The 25,353-nt window shown below is 39.0% G+C and overlaps 1 protein-coding gene across 2 annotated transcripts; it reads left to right on the top strand.

Moving 5' to 3' along the window:
- Positions 1-604: 604 nt before the first annotated feature.
- Paip1 (Poly(A) binding protein interacting protein 1) lies at positions 605-24,756 on the top strand. 2 transcript variants are annotated; one of them, XM_087361398.1, is made up of 10 exons: positions 605-782; positions 1,852-1,966; positions 7,225-7,385; positions 9,774-9,899; positions 13,589-13,813; positions 17,423-17,532; positions 18,518-18,740; positions 20,096-20,302; positions 21,605-21,720; positions 24,163-24,756. In XM_087361398.1, exons 1-10 carry the CDS (start codon positions 759-761, stop codon positions 24,254-24,256), a joined length of 1,401 nt encoding a protein of 466 aa, XP_087217524.1. In that variant the 5' UTR covers positions 605-758; the 3' UTR covers positions 24,257-24,756. The 2 variants fall into 2 exon arrangements, with proteins under 2 accessions (XP_087217524.1, XP_087217525.1); XM_087361399.1 differs by lacking the exon at positions 9,774-9,899 and having other exon boundaries at positions 612-782.
- Positions 24,757-25,353: the final 597 nt, after the last annotated feature.

Below are 25,353 nucleotides of genomic sequence, written 5' to 3'. Positions count from 1 at the left end.
ATGCCATAGAAGAAGAAGGAGAAGAAGAAAGGCATGTTCTACAAGCATTCAAAATCATGACAGGACAGTGAGTGTCTTTTCATTTATGACGCATGAACTCCATGAAGCTGAGCCCATCTTGTGAAGCTAGTGAAGAAATTTCCCACCTTTTATACAGATTGAAGGTTCATTACTGTCTTCACAAGATCCCACTTTCTAAGCCAGCTTAATGCAATTCAAAACTTTAGCCTTATTTCCCTAACTTCCATTTTAATATCCTTCCAACCAAGCCTAGGTCTTTTGAGGTCTCTTCTGTTCAGGCCTTCCAACGAATTTTTTTTATATATTTCTTATCCCCCCTCCCCATGCATACTACATGACCCATCAGTCTCATCTCAGATTGGGCAAAGAGCCAAGATGTGTTTATATTTGGTTCGGTTACAGTTTGGAGAGGTTATATTAGGTTAGTTCAAGTTTCGTTGCGAAATGTTAAGTTCAGTCGAATTTTGTTAGCAGTGGTTGGGGTAGGTTTCATTCGGAATAGAATAGAATTTATTTACATTCCGTAGAGCCTTCACAGGCCCAAGCCAAGAATGCAGAACACGTCATAGCACAAATACAATACTTGTTTCTAGTACAAGAATAAATTACATAGTTATGGCAATAATTTATATTCAACTACACTATTACCGCTAAAATAATTACACAAGGAAGCAAAGCCAGTATTGCGAACATATATTTATAATAGGTGAGAATATTCGGTTGAAGTAAATTCTCCTATGGAGCAGATAGCGCGCAGTACGGTAGGAAATACTCCTTCAGTTCTGACTTAAACTAACTTTTATGTGATTCATACTTTTTATAGTGATAGGAAGATTACTGAAGAACTTCATTCTAGTATTAGTAAACTCCTTTTTGATATTTACTGAGTTTAGTGTTTGGTACATGAAGGTTATATGCGCATGTTGTACTTATATTGTGGATTTGACATGTTTCTGTTGTCAACTAAAAATGATAATGAGAGCAAGAATTCGCGGGCTAGTGGAAGAATGTTAGATTTCTTAAATAATTCCTTACGTGAGGATCTCTTTTTAGTGCCTGTCGTTATTATAATGATATTCTTTTGCTTGCAAAATACTTTTTTCTGCCTGTTGAGTTTCCGAAGGAAATAATTCCACATTACATTTGGCCTGGTGGGATTGGCGTTTATTAATCTATGTGGCTTGGCATAAGTTAAATTAGGTTAGGTTAGCTTAGATTAATTTCATTTTTCGGGTGGTAGATTAAGTGATGTGACACAAATTACTAGAGGTAATTTGCCGTGGTTATAAAATATTGGTTTGGAAAAATGTATGAGGCGAGAGCATATTTAATAGTTCTAAATGCAGGTTGAAAAGAACATGTATTGTGGCACGCAGTACTCTTTCTTAGTTTGTTTGCTCATCCACAGTGCTGGTAAATTTGACCGTTTTGTCATCTTTATTTTCAGGTAATTAGTCGTGGTAATTTTCTGTGTCCCGTAATATCATACTTAGATTACTCGCCTACGTTCATATTAATCAATAGATTAATACCAATATGTATAAACCATGTCGAAGTTGGTATTTGTGTATATTCTGTGGTTGCCGTAAAATATGGTGTGTTGGTGTTCGTGCTTAAAATGATGGTTCTGTAATCCTACGTGATAGATAGAAGTCTTCTGTGAGTAAATTTGATTTATTTGGTGTCATTAGAAAGAAACGTTGGACGAAATTTGTTTTGCATATCTGATGTCATTGAATAAATTGAGTATTTCTTATAACATGGTTAATGTTCTGTACCTTAACCTTACGATTGGAGGCACAGTATGCCCCTAATTTCATCATATTGCAGGCAACCATGAACCCTTTCGGAGAACCGTCTACAGCGAAGGGAAGAGGTCGTGTTATTTGGAGGCAAGGACAAGACCACAAAGAACTGCGACGACCACAAACGGAAAATAGAACAGGTATGTAGACCCTAAATTATAAACCGAAGGCCTGTTCAACACCATTAGGAAACGCCGTGTTGTGATTTACTATCCCTCTAGTTTCTTTAAGTGTGAAAATTGAAGACCATATCAGTTTGTCTGATTTAGCACTTGAAGCTAGAGAGAGCTTTATGTTCAGTCCATGTGTGTTAAAAGAGAGACTATTTTCTTTTGATATTATGCCCCACTTATGTAATGCAAATGTAATCCACTGAGTTCCCATGTCATAAACACAATATCTAGTTGATACTTGATTCGTTGTTTAGTGTCATTACATGTCATTGAAGTAAAATAAAACATTTGTCTAATATTTCACATATGTCAATACTAGTTTTCTATAAATATGGTTAATGTGTTGACTCAAAAGTGGAAGTCTCACTTGGCTGTATTACACATTCAGTACTCTTAATTGCGCGAGTAAGAATGTGTTTATGCTGCGGTGACTGACAGCTGTATGTAGCACTACGACAAAATGTTTTGGTATGTCTGCAAACTTAGTTATGTCATATGTGAAACAATATTTAGAGAATAAATGACAAGTGGTAAGTAATTTTACTGAAAAATGCAGGGATTCATAAGAATAGTGATTAATCTGGAACAGTTGCCATATAATACTGATATTTTTACAGGAACTGGCAAACATATTTCTCTCTTTTCACAACTGATATGTATTAAAAATTCTCAGTTAAAAAAATTATAATTATTTTCTATTTTGACAAGATTTTCATGCACCAAACATGAGCACACTTTGCTAGTAATGTCATTAAATTCAGCATTACTATCAAGTAACATGTTACTCATTTATTTGATTTCATTTTCCTGAAGGATACAGACTTGCTTACTTGGAGCAGCAATCTTCAATATAGGAATGGTACTCCTGTAGGTTTGTAAAATCAGTATTTATGTTACAGACATCCAAATTTTCTTTTAATGGCCAGAAACCTTATCTTAAGCATTCATTGTCTTGTGCAGTGCATTTGGAAGTGATACTTGTTTGGTGATGTTGGATGAAGTTCCCAGTTAATCACCTTTGGACTGGATAATTCTGTGCATCATGTTCGATCAACAAGTTTTTATAATTTGCTGGTCGACAGGTTGAATGTGCGACATAGTGTTAATTCTGTTTTTTCCTTCTTCAGCTTTGGATGTGCTGGACAGTTGTCCAGAACTAGTGCAATTTATTTTCTTTTTCATATTCATTTGTCTGTTGCAGTTGTGAAAGTAATCTTCTATTATAGAAGCTGTCATCTAGTCACTGGTATTGTGCGCATATTCAACAGGAAAGTTTTTTACTCCTTTCAGATCAAGGAAATTTACTCTCTACTCGTATTAATGGCTGCTTCATGATTGTTCCTTTCATACTGCAGGTTAATAGAACTGCATGTAATTCTGTCCTTTACGTTATTTCCAGCAGATGCTGAGGCATTTTTAAAAATCATGCAATAATATGGAATAGCTCTTTAGTCCCATTTTGCCTGTATTAAAGATATTCTCTTGGGCTGTAATCGCTTAATACAGTTTCTAAATTTATTAAAATATTAAAAATATATTAAAATTGGCCGTCAATCACAATATAAGATAATTAAAAGTTCCTTATCGAATACTCGATTTACATGTGGAACATTTACGACATGTTTCGGCTATATATAGCCGTCATCAGGTGTTATATTATAAACGTTTTACTGAATTACTGATTTTTACTAATATTTAATGATGATTTTCAGTTCTCATTTTTCTTATCGTGTTCTCGTCCAATAAACACAACATTAACATCACTACGAAATACAATCATATTAGTGACAGGCGACACAACAATCGATGAAGATAAAATATGAAGGACGAGAACACGATAAGAAAAAAAAGAAAAAAATGAGAACTGAAAATCATCATTAAATATTAGTAAAAATCAGTAATTCAGTAAAAAGTTTATAATATAACACCTGATGACGGCTATATATAGCCGAAACATGTCGTAAATGTTCCACATGTAAATCGAGTACTCGATAAGGAACTTTTAATTATCTTATATTGTGATTGACGGCCAATTTTAATATATTTTTAATACTTATAAATCACAATATGACGCATCTACAATATCTTTCTAAATTTGTTTGTATTTCGTTAGCTGCCGAGCCATCAGAATTTTGTTTTTGTCCAGGAAGTTTTTTTTTAAACAATGTTGTGTCTCCATCCATTGGTCGGTTTAAAATCTTCTTCTAATTTCTCAGCAAATCGTTGGCTTTTTGTAATAGAATACTGTGATTGAAATATGTATTATAAGAACTGACTTGCCTGAACCAAACCAGTAGCACTTTTTATGTACTGCATAACATTTTTCTTCATGCTTCCTTTTTTCTTCTCTCACTAGTCGTATTAGCATTTAATGCATCACGAGATTTTAACAGTTTTGACAAATTTGACCGAGGAATTCACAATTTCTCAGCCACTTCTCTTTGAGACAAGAAACTTAAATGTAACGTATCATATGTGTCTATAAGACATTTTTTCTGCTACACTCATATTTTTCTTTTCTTATTCAGTGATATTTTTATAAAAAAATATTACAATTTATACAGAAAATCACATGCGGATCAGCGTGGAATAACAGCATGACAGACAAGTAAACATCTGACGGACACGAGAAAGATGTACAGATTTTCTGCCTGTTGTGTTTAATGTTCAGTAGTCTCGGGTTCGATTCCCGGCGGTGCCCGAATTTATAACTTGTGTTGGGCAAGGCCGTGGTCTAGGCAACACAGAGTTTTCCTCCGGGGGCTTCCCCGGTTTCTCCGTGGCATCCCAACAATTACTCCACTCACACACAGAAGAAGGAAATGGCAAACCACTTCTGATCATCTCTGCCAAGAATGTATATATGTATGAGCAGGTCCCTGACAACCTGAATAGGTTGGAAGGATCCTGTTCATAATATATGGACCTGTCGTCAGACAGAACACTACAAATAAAAAAATAAAAATTCAGCTTAATGATAATTTAGATGTATGTACACAGATTCATAACAGCTGCATTATAATTGAATTTTTACTGCAAAATGAGAAAAGCAACCCATCTGTACTTCTGAAGTTGGCATGCAGTTTTATAACGATGTGCGCAGGTTGTAACGCACTAGGTACTTTGTCATAAGTCTATATAACGGCTGAATATTGCCATGTAACAGTATCATGCACAAAACATGTTCATAAACTATTGCTGCAGAGATTATTGTTGCCAAGCTTGTTAAATGTCCTGTCTTTATTGAAACTTTATGTTCTGTTCCTGTGTTCACAAGAGCCCATTTCTGAACCCTTTCCCTAGTCAACTGAATCCAGTACACACCGTTACACCCTACTTCGTAAGACCCATTTCAGTATTGTCCTCCTGTTGCATAAGATTTCCTTTATGCTTTTCAGATTTAAATGTTACGTACATTTATCTTGCCCATGTATGTTACATGTTCCATCTATATTATCCTTGATTTAATCACCCCAATAATATTTAGTAAAGATAAAAGTTACAATGTATAAAGTGAAGCTTCTGCGGTGACTGAAGTTGATTAAGGCTTTGCCCGGGATGTTCTTTTGTTAAATCTTATGTGGTACCGCCTGATTCGACTTCTAATGGTTAAGTGAAGTGTTTTCTTCGCGGTACGGTCTGGATTAGTAAATATTATGAAGACGAGCTTCGGCTTCAAAGGGTTAACCAGCTGATTTTCGTAATGGTGAGGTGTAGTGTTTTCTTCGCGGTACGGACTGAATTCTTAAATAATATTCAGACGATCTTCGGCTTCAAAGGGTTAAAGACTCCCGGGCCAGTTCCCAGCAGCGAGAGCGTAACAAAGGATCGGAATGGTTACCAAGCAACCCTGAGGATGAGACCAGAGATTGTTCTCGAAACGTTGGCAGAAGATGTGGTTTATTCACCGTTCAGCCACCTGACGCGGCTTGTAACCCGAGAATCCTTCATCAGGAAATTTTCTAATTTCTTTGTCATGTAATTCATTCCATACGATCTCTTAGGTGCAAATATTATTCTCAGTTAATGGTTGATTTCCATGTTTACATGAGCCTGGCACTGGTCCTTATCCTCAGCCAGTTAATGTATTTCACACCCTCCATCCGTATGTTCCTAAGATCCGCTCTAATAACGTCTGCCATCTATGCCTGAGTTTACTTAGTGGTCTCTTCCGATTAGGCTTCCCAACCACAATTTTGTATGCATTTCTCGTCTCCCCCACATGTGCTACATGCCTCTCCCATGTTCTGTGAAGATTTAAAATTTACTACCTGTCCACATGTAACAGCTTTAAGGCACTTGGTGAGAAGAACTTGCATTGCGTCATATCCCGAAATGGGACAGGTTGGCAGGATGAGCTGATCCCTTGAAACGCAAGTTGGGGTGTCTGTGTACTGCAGCTGAAAGTCAGCTTGGTTGTTTGTTACAAATAAGTATAGTACAAAGATTTCCGTCTTCTGGGTTGTTGCGCTGTGTAGTCTGGTCGATGCTAACCAACGTTTCAGAGGTCATACTGCCTCCATCACCAGGGCGATGAGTATGAAGATTTCTGTCTTCTGGGTTGTTGCGCCGTGTAGTCTGGTCGATGCTAACCAACGTTTCAGAGGTCATACTGCCTCCATCACCAGGGCGATGAGTATGAAGATTTCTGTCTTCTGGGTTGTTGCGCTGTGTAGTCTGGTCGATGTTTACCAACGTTTCAGAGGTCATACTGCCTCCATCATCAGGGCAATGAGTACAAAGATTTCCGTCTTCTGGGTTGTTGCGCCGTGTAGTCTGGTCAATGCTAACCAACGTTTCAGAGGTCATACTGCCTCCATCACCAGGGCGATGAGTATGAAGATTTCTGTCTTTTGGGTTGTTGCGCTGTGTAGTCTGGTCGATGTTTACCAACGTTTCAGAGGTAAAACTGCCTCCGTCATCAGAGTATGAAGATTTCTGTCTTCTGGGTTGTTGCGCTGTGTAGTCTGGTCGATGTTAACCAACGTTTCAGAGGTCATACTGCCTCCGTCATCAGGTCGATGAATAGTATAGTATAGTACAGTCGACAAAATCCCTGAAGATGAGAGACGATTGCCTAAGCTAGGGGCGTGCCAGCTTCTAACAAAGAGTCAAGATTATTCTGGCATGAGAACCATCAAGACTCGAGATCAAGAAGCAACTGAGAAAGGGCGGTAATTGTGATTTTGTATTGGCTATGCATTGAATTATGTTTCTTGTTTCAGACGTCGCAGTAATCCATAACAGCGCTCAGCCTGATCCATGTGTTGAAGGAGACATTTCAGTGACTTCAACATTATCTGCTAATGCAAAAGAATTTTACCCCCCAAATTATCAGTCTCAACAGTCAAAGGATTCCTACAATTCTTCTTCACAGTATGAAGAGGTATGATTTCCATGTGCTTAATTTGTGAGCCATATCGGTAAATAACTTAGTAAAAACTGCAGCTAATCTTCTAGTGCGAATAATAGAATATTTGAGATTTGCTTGATAACTGGAATCAGCTTCAGTGTGTAAGTTATAAAGAGTATTATAATTTTAATATATCATGTGAAACGTTTTACAGTGCTGTAATTTAATTTAAATATGAATGTGGGAACTTTTATTAAGAAAAGCAGTTTTATTACTTATAATTAATAGATAAAGTTTGTAAAGTTGACAGCCCTCCTTCCCACAGAGATTTCTAGAACAGGTGAATATCTATAGAAAAGTGATTTTGGGAATGTTTAACTATTTTGGTTAGTACAAATTTATAATTGAGCTGGTGTAGCTCAGTCAGTATAGTGACTGGCTACGGACTGGACGACCTCTAGTCTCTGCATCCAGACTGGCTGTGGGGCCCGTCCAGCCTCCTATCCAGTGAGTACTGGGTTCCTTTTCTAGGGGTAAAAAGGCTGGGGCGTGATGCTGACCCCTGACCCCCATCTAGGGCCGAGGTCAAGAATGAATATGAACTGTACCTCCTCTCCCCCTAAGCTCTTACATGGCATATATTGGGACAGCTTTACTTTTACTAAAATATAGAACAGTATTACTGGTCAACACTTTGATTTTTAGATTTTTGTGAAGTTTTGTTTTTTCTTGCGAAGTAAACCAAACCGGTGTTAAATGACAATTAGTGAGATGGATTAAATAAGATCATGGACTGTAAGGTTTATTTTTTAATTTTTTAAGCAGTTTTTGAGCAAGTGATATTGCCTAGGAGGTTGCAGTGGTGGGGACATTATGTCAAAGTGATCAACATGTACAAAGGCAGGTGGCACAGATTTATGCCTACAGGTAGCATCTCCTTCACGCTTGAAGTAGGTCAGTACTTTATATATCGATTCCCAGAAGCTGAGTGCCTCACAAGAATACATGGCAGTAGATGCACAGAAGTGTCAAAAACTTGGCTGACATCGATCATGTTTTTTCACTTAAATTTGCTGGAAAAACTAGTGGAATTGTATTTCGTTTCCTCCGATTCACTTCAGCAACTGTTGATGCTTTCTTGTAAAGGTGGCGACTGATTTGTAACATTTACTCGTAATGTAACATTTGCGGCGAGCATTTTACTTTACACCACAACTGATGAGGCGTATCGAATGCTCGTTTTGAACGCTCGGCTCGACTGTGCTCGTGTGTGCTCCATTCATTTCATTCAATATGTCGGACATGGAGGTTGTGTTATCTTTGTTCCATTTAATACGCTACTCTTATCTAAAGAACTCGTGAATGCTCGTTACGAAGCCGCTCGACTGACTGACTGACTTGTAATGTAACACTCAAAGGGATTCGCGAAAAAACCGACAACACGATGGAGCGCCCGCGAGCGTGAGCGGCTCGCATCGAGCGGCTCCGTTCGCTGTCTTCACTTGTATAATGCTCGATTTGTAACACGTTACATTACAGGCAAATGTTACAAGTCAGTCGCCACCTTAAGACTTGGCTTGCTATATATAGGAAGACAGATGGTTTGTTTTATTCTAAAAACTTGAAATATTTTGGATACCCTAGCACAGCGTTTCTCAGCCCATGGTACGCATACCACTGGTGGTACGTGAACTAAGTATGAAAATCGATCAAAGCTGAAATTAACTGAAATGGAACCTGGCATTCGAAAGCTATGTTTGGCTAAACACACTGAAGCCTAAATTGGCCTGTTATGTATCCAAAAATGTGATTTTTGTGCAATAATTTCCACTATTATGCATTTGAGTAGGTATTAAACTATTCACTAATTGAGTCTTATTTTGCACATACCTTTCAGTATATTTTATGTAGGATTTCTTTCAGTAAATGCAGTTATAGAGAGAAACTGTTTATCATTGACGTACATGCACACGTGGTGACCGCGAAACGTTAGTTACGCCACTGGGGGCAGGCATCAAGTTTTCCCTGAACGCATTTGGTTAGTGGTACGCCAGTGAAAAAGGTTGAGAACCCCTTCCCTAGCGCTATTATTATGTGTGATGATGGTCTTCCCTTCTGTGTATACACTTGTCTGATCCCTGGAGCACAGAATTTTTAGAGTGAATTCACAGACAATGGATGAATAAAAATTCCATCTCCAGTTTGAATCCTGTGTGTATATTTGACCTATTCTTGGTCAGGGTATTAGGAGCTTGTATGTGCGTATGATATGAAGGTATTTTCAACCGTGATTATTCTTGGAAATCTTCTGACATATAAAAGGCATATGGATTGCTATGTTGCTAATAATTACGTACTGTATAAAATTTCTTTTTATTCAGTCTCTTCTTCTTTGTAAGAATAAAAATATTTGGTTTGTAGGTGCCCCGTCAAAACGTGCTACCATTCCAAACGCCAGTCGTCCCAAACTCGTCACTTGGACAGGGATACCTAGAAGGCATACGTTATTCTAATTGGTCGCCTGTAGCACCTTATTTAGTTTTCAAGGTTTGTCAGGCTTGTTAGTTAGTGCATGGACTGAAAAGTTTAACGTTGGTAGTTGTTCTTTATACATATTCCATGTATTTGGTGTGTCAAATAACAGTAAGGAACTTCTGCCTTACATAAACTATTAACCAAACATAGTAGAAAATGTATGTTTACTAATTATGACTGTCTTAATACTCCATTAATTTCAAGTGGCTTAGAACTTTTTTCTACCTTCACCAATTTTCATGATGGTGTGTTAAATTATATAGGGTGTATATAAATTATCTTAATAACTTTACTCATGAATAAAACCTTTATGAGTAGACATATAAACACTGTTTGATTGTCATCTGCAAGAGAAACTCTCATAGTCTTTCTCTGAACATTACACTCATTCAATGTTGGTTCCATTTATTGCATGTACAATGTCCAGGCTACATTCAACCTCCATCCATATATGCTGCAGCATGTCAGCTAAAATTCTGTCCTTCAACTTGTTGATGTCAGTCACTGGAGTTTGGTACACAGTCTTTTACTATCCCCGTAGGAGCAAATGACGTGTGATATCTGGTGATGTGGCCAGCCAAGACATGGGACCAGGAACGGCCATTCCGTTGGGTTTGGAAATGCTAATTATGAGATGCATGCACAATGAAGCCGCAGTGTGGTGGTGCGCCATCTTGCTGAAAGAACACGGCAGGCTGCAGTTCTTGTAACTGTGAATAGATGCAGTTTTCCAGCATATCCCGGTAACTGCTGGATGTCGCAGTCACTTCGGCAAAGAAATATGGTCGGATCAAACGATCGTGCAACAGACCACACCACACATTAATTTTGGCTGTCTCTGTTGTGCTCCGCTGTGGAATGAGGGCGTTCTGATCCCCAGATGCGTGCGTTTTGTTTGTTTACCTTCCCTTAAACGTGGAATGTAGCCTCATCAGAGAACATTAATTTCCTCTACTCTGGAATCTGTTGTCTTCATCCAGTTTCTCAAGCACGGTGACTGAAAATTTCTTACAGGTTACCCTGTCATCTGGTATAATTACCTGCACCACTCGTAACTTGTAAGCAAACAGACACAAATGTTTTCGCAGCATCCAGTGCTCTGTCAAATGCAGAATTTGCAACTGACATGCTGCAGCTCATGTTGACCTGCGTGAACTGCAGACAAAGATCCTGTGTATCCTTTTAACATTTCTATCAGACGCACATGGGCGCCCTGTACCTATCTTGTGCAAATGACTTCCAGTCTCCTTAAACTGTTTATACCAGGCATGTATCAGTGATTTTGATGGAGGCATCTGGTGATACGTCGTTCTGAAACGTCTTTGGACCTGTGTGTCTGATTTCGTTTTGATGAACCGTTCCACGCACTTTGCCTTCTTCTGTGGGTTCACGGCGACTGACCTGATTCACAAAGATGGATGCGGGGGGGGGGGGGGGGGGGGGGATACCATCTACTGGGAACTCGTTGGAAATGTGAGAGTACCTCTTGTGGATGACCCTCAGTTTGAATATTTTCATAAAGGTTTATTCATGAGTAAAGTTATGAAGATAATATATATACATCCTATAAATTTGGAATTTATGTTGTATATGTGGTGTTTATATTTGTAAATATGCAGTAATTCAAAATACCAAAATATAGTTATAAATCTTAGAAGCGTACATGCCTCAAAGTATCTAATATTCATTTCATTGAACCAAAGTGTTATATTACACTAGGACTGTCACCTCATGCTGTAATCATGTTTATGCATGTCATACTGTCAGGATCCATCATTTTTAACATAATTGAAAAAGAAAAACATTCATTGGTGCTTGGAGGCAGATTGACACAAACACGTTTGTTTTACGATTACAGAATCCTTTCCATGTTCTGTTAAATTTAGTAAATGTATGCCGTCGTTTGTTTACCTTATAAATGTTAAGTGTGCGCCAGTTATTCTCTACCAATCATGTGTCATGGCTGGAGGTGAATTCTCCACTCCTCCATTTACATGAGGATCATTCTTGGTTATAGACAAAGTATACATACAAGACTAAATGGCATCAGAACCCATGATCCATGGTATTTAGGTTATTCATTTAACTTGCATACTTTATATACCTTTCTTTCTTGGCTCTACAACCCAGTTGTGGTTCTTCGCCGCCTCCTTTTCGGATGTTTTCCTAGTCTTTGAAGCTTGCGTTAATGAGTAGTGAGTGACCAGCCCACTCACTCTGCACAATTTCTACTCACTCCTGATTTTACTGCCAGAGCCATCTAGCAGTGAATCAGGAGAGACTTCGGTGAGAAATGGCCGCTGAAATTTTGCTTACGAGACATCTCGTTCATACTCGTACGGTTCTTTTACATGCCGTAAATCTACGACATGGGACCGCCGGCTTTACTTCCCCTCCGAAGGAAGTTGTGCTATGGATGTTTATCACCTCTGAAGAATCCATTGTCCTCAACTGGGTTTCAACCCGCGTACCTTGGGTCCAGTGGCGAGCACGCTAGCCACTAGTCCACCGAGGATGACACTTTATTACCATTACTTTATTTATTATAGCTACAGTGAATGTTCCAGGTGAGTGGCTAGCACCACCACTACACATTTTGGACATAACAATCTCTTTTTAAAGCACGCACCAAGTCAAGAATTTTTGACTTGCTTATTTCTTCAGAAACCTTGAAAAAAAATTCTCCGTGCCTGAGATATGCCATATATAGCATCCAACACCGTAATTTTTTTCCATGATGCTGTCATGTTGCCAGCATCATTGGCCATAGTTCTGAGGATGTCAGCCCAATAGCGTTGTTTGACAGACACAATCACTTCTTGGTCCATGTGTTGTACAACAGTTGTGACATTGGGGAGGCCAAAATCTTTAGAACAGTGAGTCCATTGGCAGAAGTCAATACTCTCTCTCGCCCGGATGATAGGGGGCATTGTCTAGCAGCAACGTTGCTCTCTGTGACAATCCTCACTGTTTCAGGAATTCCCGAATTTCTTCTGCAATCAATTTTTAAAGATCTACGTATCCATCCATTCTCTTTGTGGTTATAACCATGAACAACCTCAGTGAGGATAGATGGTTCCTAGTTGAGATTCCAATTGGCACCTCAAAAATACAAGTCCCGAACTTTCCTGTTACACAAGATTGTTTGATTACAGGTAGAGAGTGTAGTTTGTATTGTATGTACTAATATGTGGGAAAACACTAGTGTTTTTGGTATGATTTGGTAGTGTACTTTGTATGTTTCTTATGATCATATTTACTGTTTTGAACGAGATTTGAAGTCTTCATGACTGTGAGAGTTCAGATTGTTGTCCTGGGGTGAACACCGTGTGATCTCGTAGGTATCGACATCAGTCTTATGGGTTGCAACACCTTGTGGGCTTGTCTGTAGGTACCAGCGTTTCAGAGGAACACACTACCTGTGTCTCGGAAGACCAGCATTGACATCTTTACCGTTATGAGGATCTCGTAGTATTGTAGGCAGTCACCAGCGTTTTGAAGCAACATACATTGAATCCTGAAGATGTAGTCAGTATATTCTTCTGAAACAGTGGTAATAATGTACAGGATTGCATGGTGTTAGAACTCAAAATACCAAAATCTAAATTTTGTAATTTTGATCTGTTGATGTTTAGGTAATGAGTAGTTTTGCTTTTAACTTTCATCTGCTGTTGTGCCTTATAAGTAATCTTTTGCTACAGCCTACACCGGTAACAGGTGGTGGTCCTCATCACAACTCTTCAAATCCAGCGTCTGAAAATAAAGAAGAACTGATTACAACAAATCACCTGATTGAAGTAATGCAGCATTTGACAGTTCATCCAGGGAAGTTTGACGTCTTAATTACTCCATTAGTGGACACCTTCAGTTGTTGGTTGGGGGATGAAGACAAAGTGTCTTATATAGTTAACGCAATTGTGGAACAGGTGAGTTGCAATTAAGGTTTTTTTATTGATACTTTGTCACACTGTACAGATCATTGTGTAATGATGATATCAGACCATTTAAATACACTTTCTTACAGTATGTTTTAAAGCATTGAGCGGGGTCGGTACCATTAAGTGATATTTGATGTTCTCACTGTGGTAAGTATGAAGATGGCTGTCTTCTGGGCATGTAAGTACCTCTGAAACATCAGTGAACATCTACCAGATTACACAGCACCGCAGCCCAAAAGCCAGCCACCTAGATACCATTAATTTACTGTTGTGTGATGTAGTGTCGTCACGTGTTCTCCATTTTTAATTTTCGTGTTTGAAGCACCTTCACTCTTGCACGTCCTACTTTTTGCATAATTTTTTATGCTATTCTGAAATATACATTTTTGTTACACTGTGTTTTGACTATACTTAATCAATATGTACGTTGCTACATGGTTTTGCATCATAATATGTTTTTCCTATATCTTCAGAAAGTGTATATATACCTTCTCTCTTTTGTAAGATGTTCTAATAATGTACCAGTAGTATATTACAGTTGTTCTGTTGTTTTCATTTGTCATATGTGGCTATAAAAATAAATTATGTTTATATCACATTAGAGTAACAAAATTAAGTTTTTACGGTGAGGGATTGTCAGCCCCACGCTCAACCCCCCAAGCTGGAGGACCATCCCTTGTCGGCTGTCCGTGACTGCTTATTCAACATATTTGCAGCTGCCCTCTATAGCTGGAGGCCTCTTCCTCCATCCGCAACCTGAGGACGCAGCATGCCGTGGTGACAAGGGACCCTCCTAACATCATATTGAAGTAACTTTTGTGTAAAATGAAGTTTTATTTATACAGTGTGTCTTACTTGTACTGTTTGTTGTTGGCTTCGTGTCATGTTTTTGTATGGAGCTGTGCGTATGTATGGCAGTGTTTCCTGTTTCTTTGAGTTTGAGAGTGAAGGGGAAGGGACAGTAAGAGGGTGGTAGTAGTAAGTGCTGCTATCTATTTGGAGAATTTTTATGAATTATTTTGAAGGTATTATGGTATAGACCATAGTGTTGTAGGGTTATGTGCATAGGGAAGGTGCACCATACAAATAAAACTTCATTTTACACAAATGTTACTCTAATATCATAGAAACACAGTTTGCTTTTGCGGATGCATATGACAAAATAAAACGGGAACAACTGTAATATACCTCTGGCACAAAATTAAAACATCACTTATTAAAAGGATTTAGTATATGTAGTGTATTTTTCAGGATTTAGAAAAAAACATATTATTATGGAAAAACGTGTAATAACTTACTAACATACTAGATGGCTTACAGAACCCGAAGGTTCGTCACCGAATTAACTGAAGTCCTCCATTGGACCCTGTCCTGGGCCAACAAAATCCAGTCTCCTTCAGCTCCAATCTCCCATAGATCCCGCCTGAGATTATCCTCCCATCTACGTCTAGGTCTCTCCAGAGGTCTCTTCCCCTCAGGCTTCCCAAATAGTGGACCCAACCAACCAGATGGCTTACGGAACCCGAAGGTTCATCACCGAATTAACCAAAGCCCTCCACCAGACCCTGTCCTGTGTCAACAAAATCCAGTCTCCTTCAACTCCTATCTCCCATAGATCCCACCTGACATTATCCTCCCATCTATGTCTAGGTCTCCCCAGCGGTCTCTTCCCCTCAGGCTTCCCAAATAGTGGACCCAACCAACCAGATGGCTTACAGAACCCGAAGGTTCGTCACCGAATTAACCGAAGTCCTCCATTGGACCCTGTCCTGGGCCAACAAAATCCAGTCTCCTTCAGCTCCTATCTCCCATAGATCCCGCCTGAGATTATCCTCCCATCTACGTCTAGGTCTCCCCAGAGGTCTCTTCCCCTCAGGCTTCCCAAATAGTGGACCCAACCAACCAGATGGCTTACAGAACCCGAAGGTTCGTCACCGAATTAACTGAAGTCCTCCATTGGACCCTGTCCTGGGCCAACAAAATCCAGTCTCCTTCAGCTCCTATCTCCCATAGATCCCGCCTGAGATTATCCTCCCATCTACGTCTAGGTCTCCCCAGAGGTCTCTTCCCCTCAGGCTTCCCAAATAGTGGACCCAACCAACCAGATGACTTACGGAACCCGAAGGTTCATCACCGAATTAACCAAAGCCCTCCACCAGACCCTGTCCTGGGTCAACAAAATCCAGTCTCCTTCAACTCCTATCTCCCATAGATCTCGCCTGACATTATCCTCCCATCTATGTCTAGGTCTCCCCAGCGGTCTCTTCCCCTCAGGCTTCCCAACCAATACCCGGTGCACACCTCTTGTCCCATCCATGCGCGCTACATGCCCAACCCATCTCATTCTTCTCGACTTAATCACCCTGACAATATTGGGGGAGGAGTACAAATTTTTAAGCTGATCATTATGCAGTTTTCTCCATGCCCCATCGTCTTCTCTCCTAGGCCCAAATATCCTCCTCAACACCCTATTGTAATAATTTACAGTATGTATAATTTGCAGATCTTATGATGACAGAATACAATCAAAACGTAGTCCAACAAAAGTTGGCATTTTGCATTATTGCGCAAGAGTGAAAATGCCTTTTCACGCTAAATTTTGTGAATAGAAATACTGGAAGCTTACGACGCCTCTCATTGTAATGTAAGTGTGTACGATAAGCAAATGAGAAAGTTTTTAATTCCTTTGATTCGTAATTTAAGACTAATAATGGTGTTGTATAATTGTGAATTGTTTTACAGAAAATTAAGTTAATGAGTCTGTTACTGCGCTGAAGTTCGTACATTTACCCAAAATCCAGTAACCATTTTCACTGTGTGATGTGCAACTTTGGGTATCACTATTTTTTCTTTTTTCATTACAACCGTGGCTGCAACAGCTTTAGGACTGATAGATTATTTCTTCACATTCCTGATCATGATTTTCTATGATAATGGGGGTAACAGATGATAGATTTAAGAACTGGATTTGGTAATAATTTGATCTAACTCTTCTTACGTAACGATTCAATGAAATCTCGGGCGATCAGCCGTGTTAAACATTAAAACCGATGTTGCAGGGACTGTCCTTGTCCCCATCATCAGAACCCTGAAACGTCGGTTTCATTGTTTAACCATCTGACGCGGCTGACCGCCCGAGAAAATTTTATTGAGTTACGTTGCCATGAAAGCTTCAAATCATATATTACCAAATGATGTCAAGTGCTAATCATGTGTGATAATGTTGTGATATTAATCTTACAGTGAAGTCTTCTTGGGAAGTCAGCTGTATGGGACTCGAGTTAGTATCCGCTATTTCGGAGACACTCTGCCTCCATCATCAGGGGTTATGATGGGGCACAACTGTGTTTTGCGTGATGACTAGCCTAACCTGACTCTGTTCTCAAACAAGGATATCAGACACCAAGAGGTAACCGTGTCTGTAAATACAATGGGAAATCGTTTCATTCATCACATCAACCCCTGATGATGGAGGCAGAGAGTCTCTGAAACATTGATAATAACTTCATTTTCACACGTGATTGATTTCTCAAGAACACTTCATTACATTCAGCCACCATGAGATATTAAAATGTAAATATTAATATTTATTTTCAGTCAATAACTGAACCAAATTTCCGATACAATGGAGCAAGATTTTGTTCCTTTCTTAACAATGAATTTCCTCCAGGAGAAAGATCAACATTCAGAGCTTATCTTCTAAATAGGTAACAAACAGGCACATTTCCTTACATATGTAAGTGGTGATGGCAGTTAAGCAGCTGCTAATATTAAATAAATTATCATCATTGTCACAGTTCTCTTTTAATAAAATTTAAAGCTTTCTTTCCTACCAATTGCAAATGAGTTAGAAGTTTGTGAAAATTTGAAAACTACTCACTGTGCAAATGTAAATGACACTGGTGATTGTTATAGCATCGTTAAAAATCATTATCAAGAGCTCCATTTCTCACAGCATTAAAGATGTCAGAGTGTTGGTCTTTTGCATTGTAATGCCATGTGGACTTCTAGGTAGATTTTTTTTTGTAGTGTTCTGTATGACGACAGGTCCATATATTATGAACAGGATCCTTCCAACCTCTTCAGGTTGTCAGGGACCTGCTCATACATATATACATTCTTGGCAGAGATGATCAGAAGTGGTTTGCCATTGCCTTCTTCTGTGTGTGAATGGAGTAATTGTTGGGATGCCACGGAGAAACTGGGGAAGCCCCCGGAGGAAAACTCTGTGATGCCTAGACCACGGCCTTACCCAACACAAGTTATAAATTTGAGCACCACCGGGAATTGAACCCGGGACCCCAAAGCTTACAAGGCTAGTGTTCTGACCATTAGACCACCGTGGCGGTCTAGGTAGATAACATACTGTTTCTCTGAAATGTTGCTATTTACTGTAGAATTTTGAAATATCTTAAGACTGCTAAGGCTATTTCAGTGCAAACAAGCTGTTAGTCTGATGGAGGCTTTGCTACCAAATCTTTTACGCACTACAAAATCAAAACGCACAGCCAGACTTGAGGCAAAACCACTTAGACCGTGAGGAAAACTTGGTCTTTCAAAATCCAAATAAGGAATCTTACACTACTTATAATTCCGCCAGTGTTACAACCCAGAATGCCAATATTGGAAACGTTTAATTTAACCAAAAATATATTATTCTACTCTGACATGTTGTTTCTGTTTATGCCGCAGGTGTAAAGAGGAGCACGTGCAAATATCAAACTATATTCATACACATCCAAGAAGACTTCATGGCTTTGTATTGTTCATGGCAGAGTTGTTCATGCAACTGGAGTGTGCAAAAGGTTATGGTGAAAGGATAACAATTCTGGGGACTGCGTTAGTGGAAGATCTGTCTTTATTAATCACTGAACCTACATCTGAAAATATTAAATGTACCTGTCAAGTTCTTAAGGTTAGTAATTTGACATGAACTTTTTTGTGTGATGTACTCTACAGTTCAGATTTGTAATGAACATGGGTTAGCATTTTAATTACGATTTTAAAATTGGCTCTGAATGATTAAAATTGTTTTTGCCTTTAATATGATTTATTGTTTGCTGCAATATCATTATTTACCCCTTCTATAATAATTTGGCCTTCACAGTGGTCACGTGGTCTGAGGCGTGGGCCTTGTGCCGCTTTGTCACTGGGACCGTGGGTTCGAATCCCACTCAAGGCATGGATGATTGTCGGCGTCCTTCTGTGTTGTGCTGTCCTGTGTACAAGTAGAGGCCTTGCGACGGGCTGATCACTCGTCCAAGGAGTCCTACCAACTGTCTTATAGATCAAAGCCAATGAAAGTTGGGACCCGCAGAGGCTCAAGGCACTGAAGAACAGGTCGCCTGAGTATCCTAAGTAAGTAAGTATTTGAGGTTTTCACGGCGGTAGAATCTGAAGATTGCTGTCTTCTGGGTTATTGTGCCATGCAGTCTGGTAGATGTTTAAAGTTTGTTCTTTGGAATGTAATGCAGGAGAGAATTATGTTGCATCCATTATTAAGAATATGGTATGTTGTCTTGTTGACTTTAACTTCAATTTCCCACGTCTCTATCTGTATGAAGTCAAATTTTTCTTTTCTGTTTTTTGACATTTGAGTTAAATAAAAACAGTTTATAGCATACTTACTTGGTCAAAAGGTATGTTTCCATTTCTTTGTATAAAAGAAAATTTACAACCTCAGGTTGGTAATAAGATTAAGAGAGTCCTGTTTGTGTATTGGCTGTGCACTGACGTACATAAACTGAATGTATTATGTTGGTGTAGGCTGCAGTGTGGTTGATACATAAGCAATAGTCTGTTCTTAACACTGGACATGTTATTGTGCATTAAAATGTGTCCACAAACCAGGAGAAAAGCCGTACGGGGGGAAGTTGTTTCTGGGGCGGTGCAGGGGGAATGTTTACTGCCTGGTGGACTAGAGGGCTGCTATTGGTGGGAAGTGTTTTACGCTACTACACACAGACTGAAAACATCAAGCGGTTAAGAGTAGCGTGTAGTTGAGTGCACCTGTATTGTGTTGTGATAATATTCTAGATTCAATCACTGTGCCACTGTGAGGTAATCTTAAAGCTGTATCCATTAAACACATGAAAGCCTGTTGTCTGTTCATTCAGTGGTTATGGAACGAATGCCTTTAGGATGAGTCGTCACTCACCGCGAAATCTTGCGCATGCTCGTATATCGAATTCCTAGCAGGGCTTTTCTCTTGGTCTGTGGACTGTATGTTAGAAACATTACCAACTTTTAGGTATTTTGTTTTGTTTGTAGTTGGCGGGTCAGCCTCTGGATGTGCAGGAGCCAGTGATTATGAATGAAGTAATGGAATCCCTTTTGCATTTACTGAACAACCCGATGGTCGAGTCAAATGTCCGTCATCTTATCAGCAGTGTCTTTGAATTGAGACGTGCCGGTTGGGGTGATGCATCAGGCTTCATGCCAAATACGAGCACAACACAGCCATCCAATCCATGCCTGGTAATAATAATAATTAATAGTGATCTCTTCTTTGTCTCTCTGACCACGATCGTCTCACTGCAGTAATTAACCACCACTTACTGAGATGTCCCAAAGGTCATGCAACCTGAAGTTTAAAGGTAAATATTTTGTTAGTGTGATAGGTAAATTTCAACTTGCTGTGCCCAGTGGCAATACTAGACTCCTGTCACTCAGTGAGCTTTTAGTTTGATGCCTTGTCTTTGTATTCATTTCTCTTTAGTCCATTTTTAATGATCATTATGCTGTGTAGGGCTTGAGGTCTGAAGATGGCTGTCTCTTCTGGGTTGTTGCGCCCTGTAGTCTGGTAGAAGTTTACCGACTTCCTCTGAAGGCAGCAAGGGCCTCTGAAACGTTGGTAAAAGTCTACCAGTCTACACGGCGCAACAGCCGAGAAGAGAGCGCTGTCTTGAGCATTATGCTGTTTTCAACATTGCCGTGCGTGTTTATTGTTGATCATTGTTTTCGAATGCAATAGTGTGAAGCAGTTAAATAGGCATATGAAGTGAATTTTCTTGATGCTGCTGTTCCAAGTAATTTTAACATTTTTTTACTCGTAAATCAACTGTGCCACTCTTTGCAGATTTTCTGCAGATGTATTGAAATGAGCCGAGTCATGTCTGCAAACAGGGTTTATATATTTTCAACATGTTCTAATAATAAACTTGCATATCATTTAATATGTATATTAACATGACATTGAACTTTGGGTTGTGTGACTTTTGGTACATTCTATATTAAGCCCTGGTTCGTAATTGCTGTGATTTTCAATCCTTTATAAACTTAAGAAGCTGTACATTGTTGTATTTATGCTCATGTATGTCACTGTCTCAAGTAAGTCACACCTTTGTTTTCTGATTGAAAATTTGCTAGTTTTAATCTTATGTAAAAATGTTTGATATGTATTTGTCCAGTAACAAGTACCATAATTATTATACTTCATATCTTGCATTTTTCAGTCAGCATATTTTATAATTCATGCACTTGTTGTAGTACTATTTATTTTTGGAATCAGTTTATCAGTTAGTCATAAAGTCGATACAAGTTAATGTCATTAACATATATTTTTTTATTTTTTTAATGCGCATAACCTAAAAAAATGCTGAATGCTTTTTAAAACTCAAATGTTTCTATGCTCACCTTTGTTGATATTTTTGGAAGTGTGGAATCTGTCGAAGAAACATGTATTTTTTTGCAGATATGTAAAACATAAAATGCAATGCACAGTTTCAGTTGTCTTTCTTCAATTTTATTCATGACTGTGGAAATGTTTTTCTTTAACAGCAGAATTATCCTGTTTTCTATGGACCAGATGGACAGATCATGACTCCAGAAGAGAGCCAATTCCTAGAAGAGAGTGTGGGTCGTATTCCTGATTCAGAGGAGTACGATGATTGCAGGTGAGTGTTGGGTCAGTTCGTATTTTCCACGCTGTCCTCGTGCAAATTTTAACAGTGGTGGAAAAGTGTGCTTGAATTTGATTCCATATGTTTTTGAGGTGCTTTACTTGTGGTTTGTCTGTCTTACTGACCTTGAAGTTCATTTATTGCAAATATAAATCCTTTATTCAATAAATCCTCTTCGGCAGTCAGCTGACTCACTGCAGAGTAGAACTTCGGCTTTAAAGAGACGGTCCTTGTCTACATTGTGAGAGATAGGTCTGGAGTAATTGTCAATTTTTGTGAATAATAAATATTCTCTTAACCCCTTGAGTGGGCTAAGTGCACATATGCGCGGATGATTAACGTGGTGGTGAGCATGCATATATGCGCACTTCAGAAAAAATACTCTTTCTCAGAAGGCTAAGCTCATATATGCGTGCTGTTTCTGTCGTGCCTCAATCGAGTGTTCTGCCATCTAGCGAAAAAAAATTTTACTAAGTGGTGGTGCTCTAAGTCGTAGTAAGCGCGCCTACACCGAGATTTGGATGGCAGGGGAAAAACAGGTAACCACGCAAGACAGAACAATAGTTTTTGGCGTAATGATTTTTTCCTAATTAATTTGATGGGATTGCAAATTATTTCTTGAACTATGTGAACAGTAGGTCCCGCAAGATATTAAAAAATTTATGGTGAATTACTGCACTAAATCCAATGGAGATAGCGGGGGGGAAACAAATGAGAAATGTTTTAAAAATGTGGTGAAATTGTTAGTAAAATACCTAAAAATTTAAACAACATGGAAATTTTGATTTCCATACCTAATAAATATGTATTGTCTGTAATGTACCAAAAATTCACCATTATTTTAATAAAATAAAAGAGCCCCACCTGGTGATGCAATGGCATGAATTTTTACCCACCCACTTAAGGGGTTAATCCAGCAAAATGTTACGTGAATCAACCACAGAGAAGATGGGCATTGCCGAGTGGTCACCCCATCTCTGAAGGCCCATCACAATGTAGCTTAACCTGGAAGCTTATGCTTCTTCCTTGTTTGCTGTCTGGATGTTAGATCGTTTGAATTGCTGGTGTGAATCTACCATCTCTGTTAAAGCTGATTTCTCTCTTTCTGCTGAATGTATGTCACTTCACAACTATTCCTGATGATCATTCTCTGAAATAATCTGTGATACACTGGAATTTGTGACTTTCCGTTGTCTCATCTGGGTGAACACATAGTAGTTTTTTGTGTTTTGTTCTTTATAGTGGTTCATAGTTGAATTGTATTTTACAAGTCTCATTGGGGCTTGCTAACCCATATTTGATCAATGATATGTAAATCCATAAGGTTTGCAGATGGGTGTGAAACTTGGTCTCCCGTATTAAGGGATGAACACAGATTGAAGGTTTTTGGGGATATGATTCTTTGGAGTATATTTGGACCTAAGGGGGGTGATTGGCAGAAGGCTGGAAGAAAATAGCCGTATAATCAGCGGCTACTTAATTTGTACTCTTTACCAGATATTAGGTTGATCAAATCTCGGGGGGATGAGATGGGAGAGGTTATGAAATGGATATAAAATTTGGTTGGTTAGGTTAGGTTAGAAAGCCTGAAGGGGAGAGACCCCTCAGAAGACATAGACAAGGATGGGAGAATAATATTAAAATGGATCTTAGAAAATTAGGTTTTGAGAGATATGGCTTGGATTCATCTGGCTCAGAATAGGGAAATCTTAATTTTTTAAGATTCCTGCTTTGACATTTGAATTGACCACTAAGTAAAGTGCAATTTCACACTGACATAACTGTATTGCAGGCAGAGAAAGAGAACCATAGATGAGGAAAAATATTAAATTAATGAAGATTAAATATGGTTCAACCACATGTACATTAACTGAGTTTAAGCATTCATGGTGATTCATTATTGATGTTGAATTTGCTCTTGATTACTGGCACCACTTATGAATTTGCCTGTTGCCAACATTTCAGAGGACCATTGTCTGTCTTGTCAGCCCTGTTGATAGAGGCAGCATGGTCTTCTAAAATTTGAGCAACAAGTCAATTTCTACATGATGTGAGCACCCAAGTGCAGGTTCAACGTCACACGTACTTTGTTAAATGATTCTTATATGTACTGTTCGTTGTAGCCCAGTCAGTATAGTGACTGACTACATGCTGGGTGTTCAGGGTTTGATCCCCGACAGAGGCAGAGGGTTTTCTGCTAGCCTGAGCGTCTAGACCGGCTCAGGCCGACCCAGCTTCGTGTCGAATGGGTATCAGGGTCCTTTCCCAGGGGCAAAGCACGGCTGGGGCGTGACACTGACCACTCACCCCGTTCTAATGCCAAGGTTGAGAATGAGTAGGAGCTGTACCGCCTCTCCCCCTAAGCGCCTACATGGCACTTAATGGGATGACTTTACTTTATTTGTTTACTGTTCAATGTACCTGTACTTGTTACAGTGAGGATGGCGATATTGTTTGGGAGCCAGATGATGAAATGGATGAAGAAATTCAAGCAGCATTCGAACAGTTTCTTAACCTCGGCAAGAATTAATCTATAGACACATCTTCCACCGATAAGTGCAGTGGCTTATTCTGTCCACAAAGCATGTTGTTGACATATGCCGACATCTACAAAATCTTGTGATGAACATATATGTCTTGCTTATCAGCTTAGTGTTAATTAAAGACACTGTGTTACAAATGTATTTGAATATGATATTATCAAGGACTGACAGACGTTTTGCTGAAAATGTATTTTTTTCTTTCTCAGGACAGGATGTGTTAACAAATGGAGCTGTATATGTTGTACTTTAGAAGCAGTAAGGTTGGGAGCATCTGCTGGTTGTGGCTTACTTAACCATATAATTATTTCTGTTCTATTGTTTTATTTTGAATATAAATATTAAAGTGAGCAACTTGGTAAATCACTTACTGCTTGAGATGTATTCTGCCACCCTCAGCGGCAAATGACAAGCTCAGAGTTAATGTGTGCAGTAGTTATATATTTGTGCCCAAAATGTCTCTTGTGTGATTAAAATAAAACCTTTTTTTTATGAAAATGGGAATCCAAGTGAAATTCTGGGGCTGGGCAGTTGTACCATGTAGTGTGGTAGAAGTTTGCTGCCTCCATCATCAGGGCACCTTGATGATGGAGTTAGCAAGCACCTTTGAAACACGTGTAAACTTATACCAGATCCACATTGCACTGGATCCTTGTTTGACAAAGGCAAGAATCCAAGCAAGCTTGTCGATTGTAGGAGAGCATCTACATCCTCGTGGAAAGTTTTATGTGTTTCTCCGGATGTTGTATGTGTTATTGCTCCTCCTGATTCATCTTGGGTCACATTCATCACTAGCTACTGTTAACTGTAAAACCATGTTATGTTTACAGATTATTAAACGGTGACCGTTTTCTCCTGACGTACTAAAATAAAATAGCTCTGTCCCTTCTAATGCAGTGAAATCTCATTTAGAGTTTTAATATCTAAAATAAAGTTATTGGGCTGATAGCACCACGCACTAGTGTTTTAACCAGAACAGGCTGCAGTTATAGCATTGTGTGTCACTAACTAACTAACTAACTAGATGGCTTACAAAATCCTAAGGTTCATCACCGAATTAACCAAAGCCCTCCACCGGACCCTGTCC

This window comes from Zootermopsis nevadensis, unplaced genomic scaffold (genome assembly GCF_977971745.1).
Source record: "Zootermopsis nevadensis isolate Lab colony 2312 unplaced genomic scaffold, Znev_1.0 Znev_ptg000057l, whole genome shotgun sequence".
In the NCBI taxonomy this organism is placed as follows: Eukaryota; Metazoa; Arthropoda; class Insecta; order Blattodea; family Termopsidae; genus Zootermopsis; species Zootermopsis nevadensis.
This window is presented reverse-complemented; position numbering and strand designations above follow the sequence as displayed.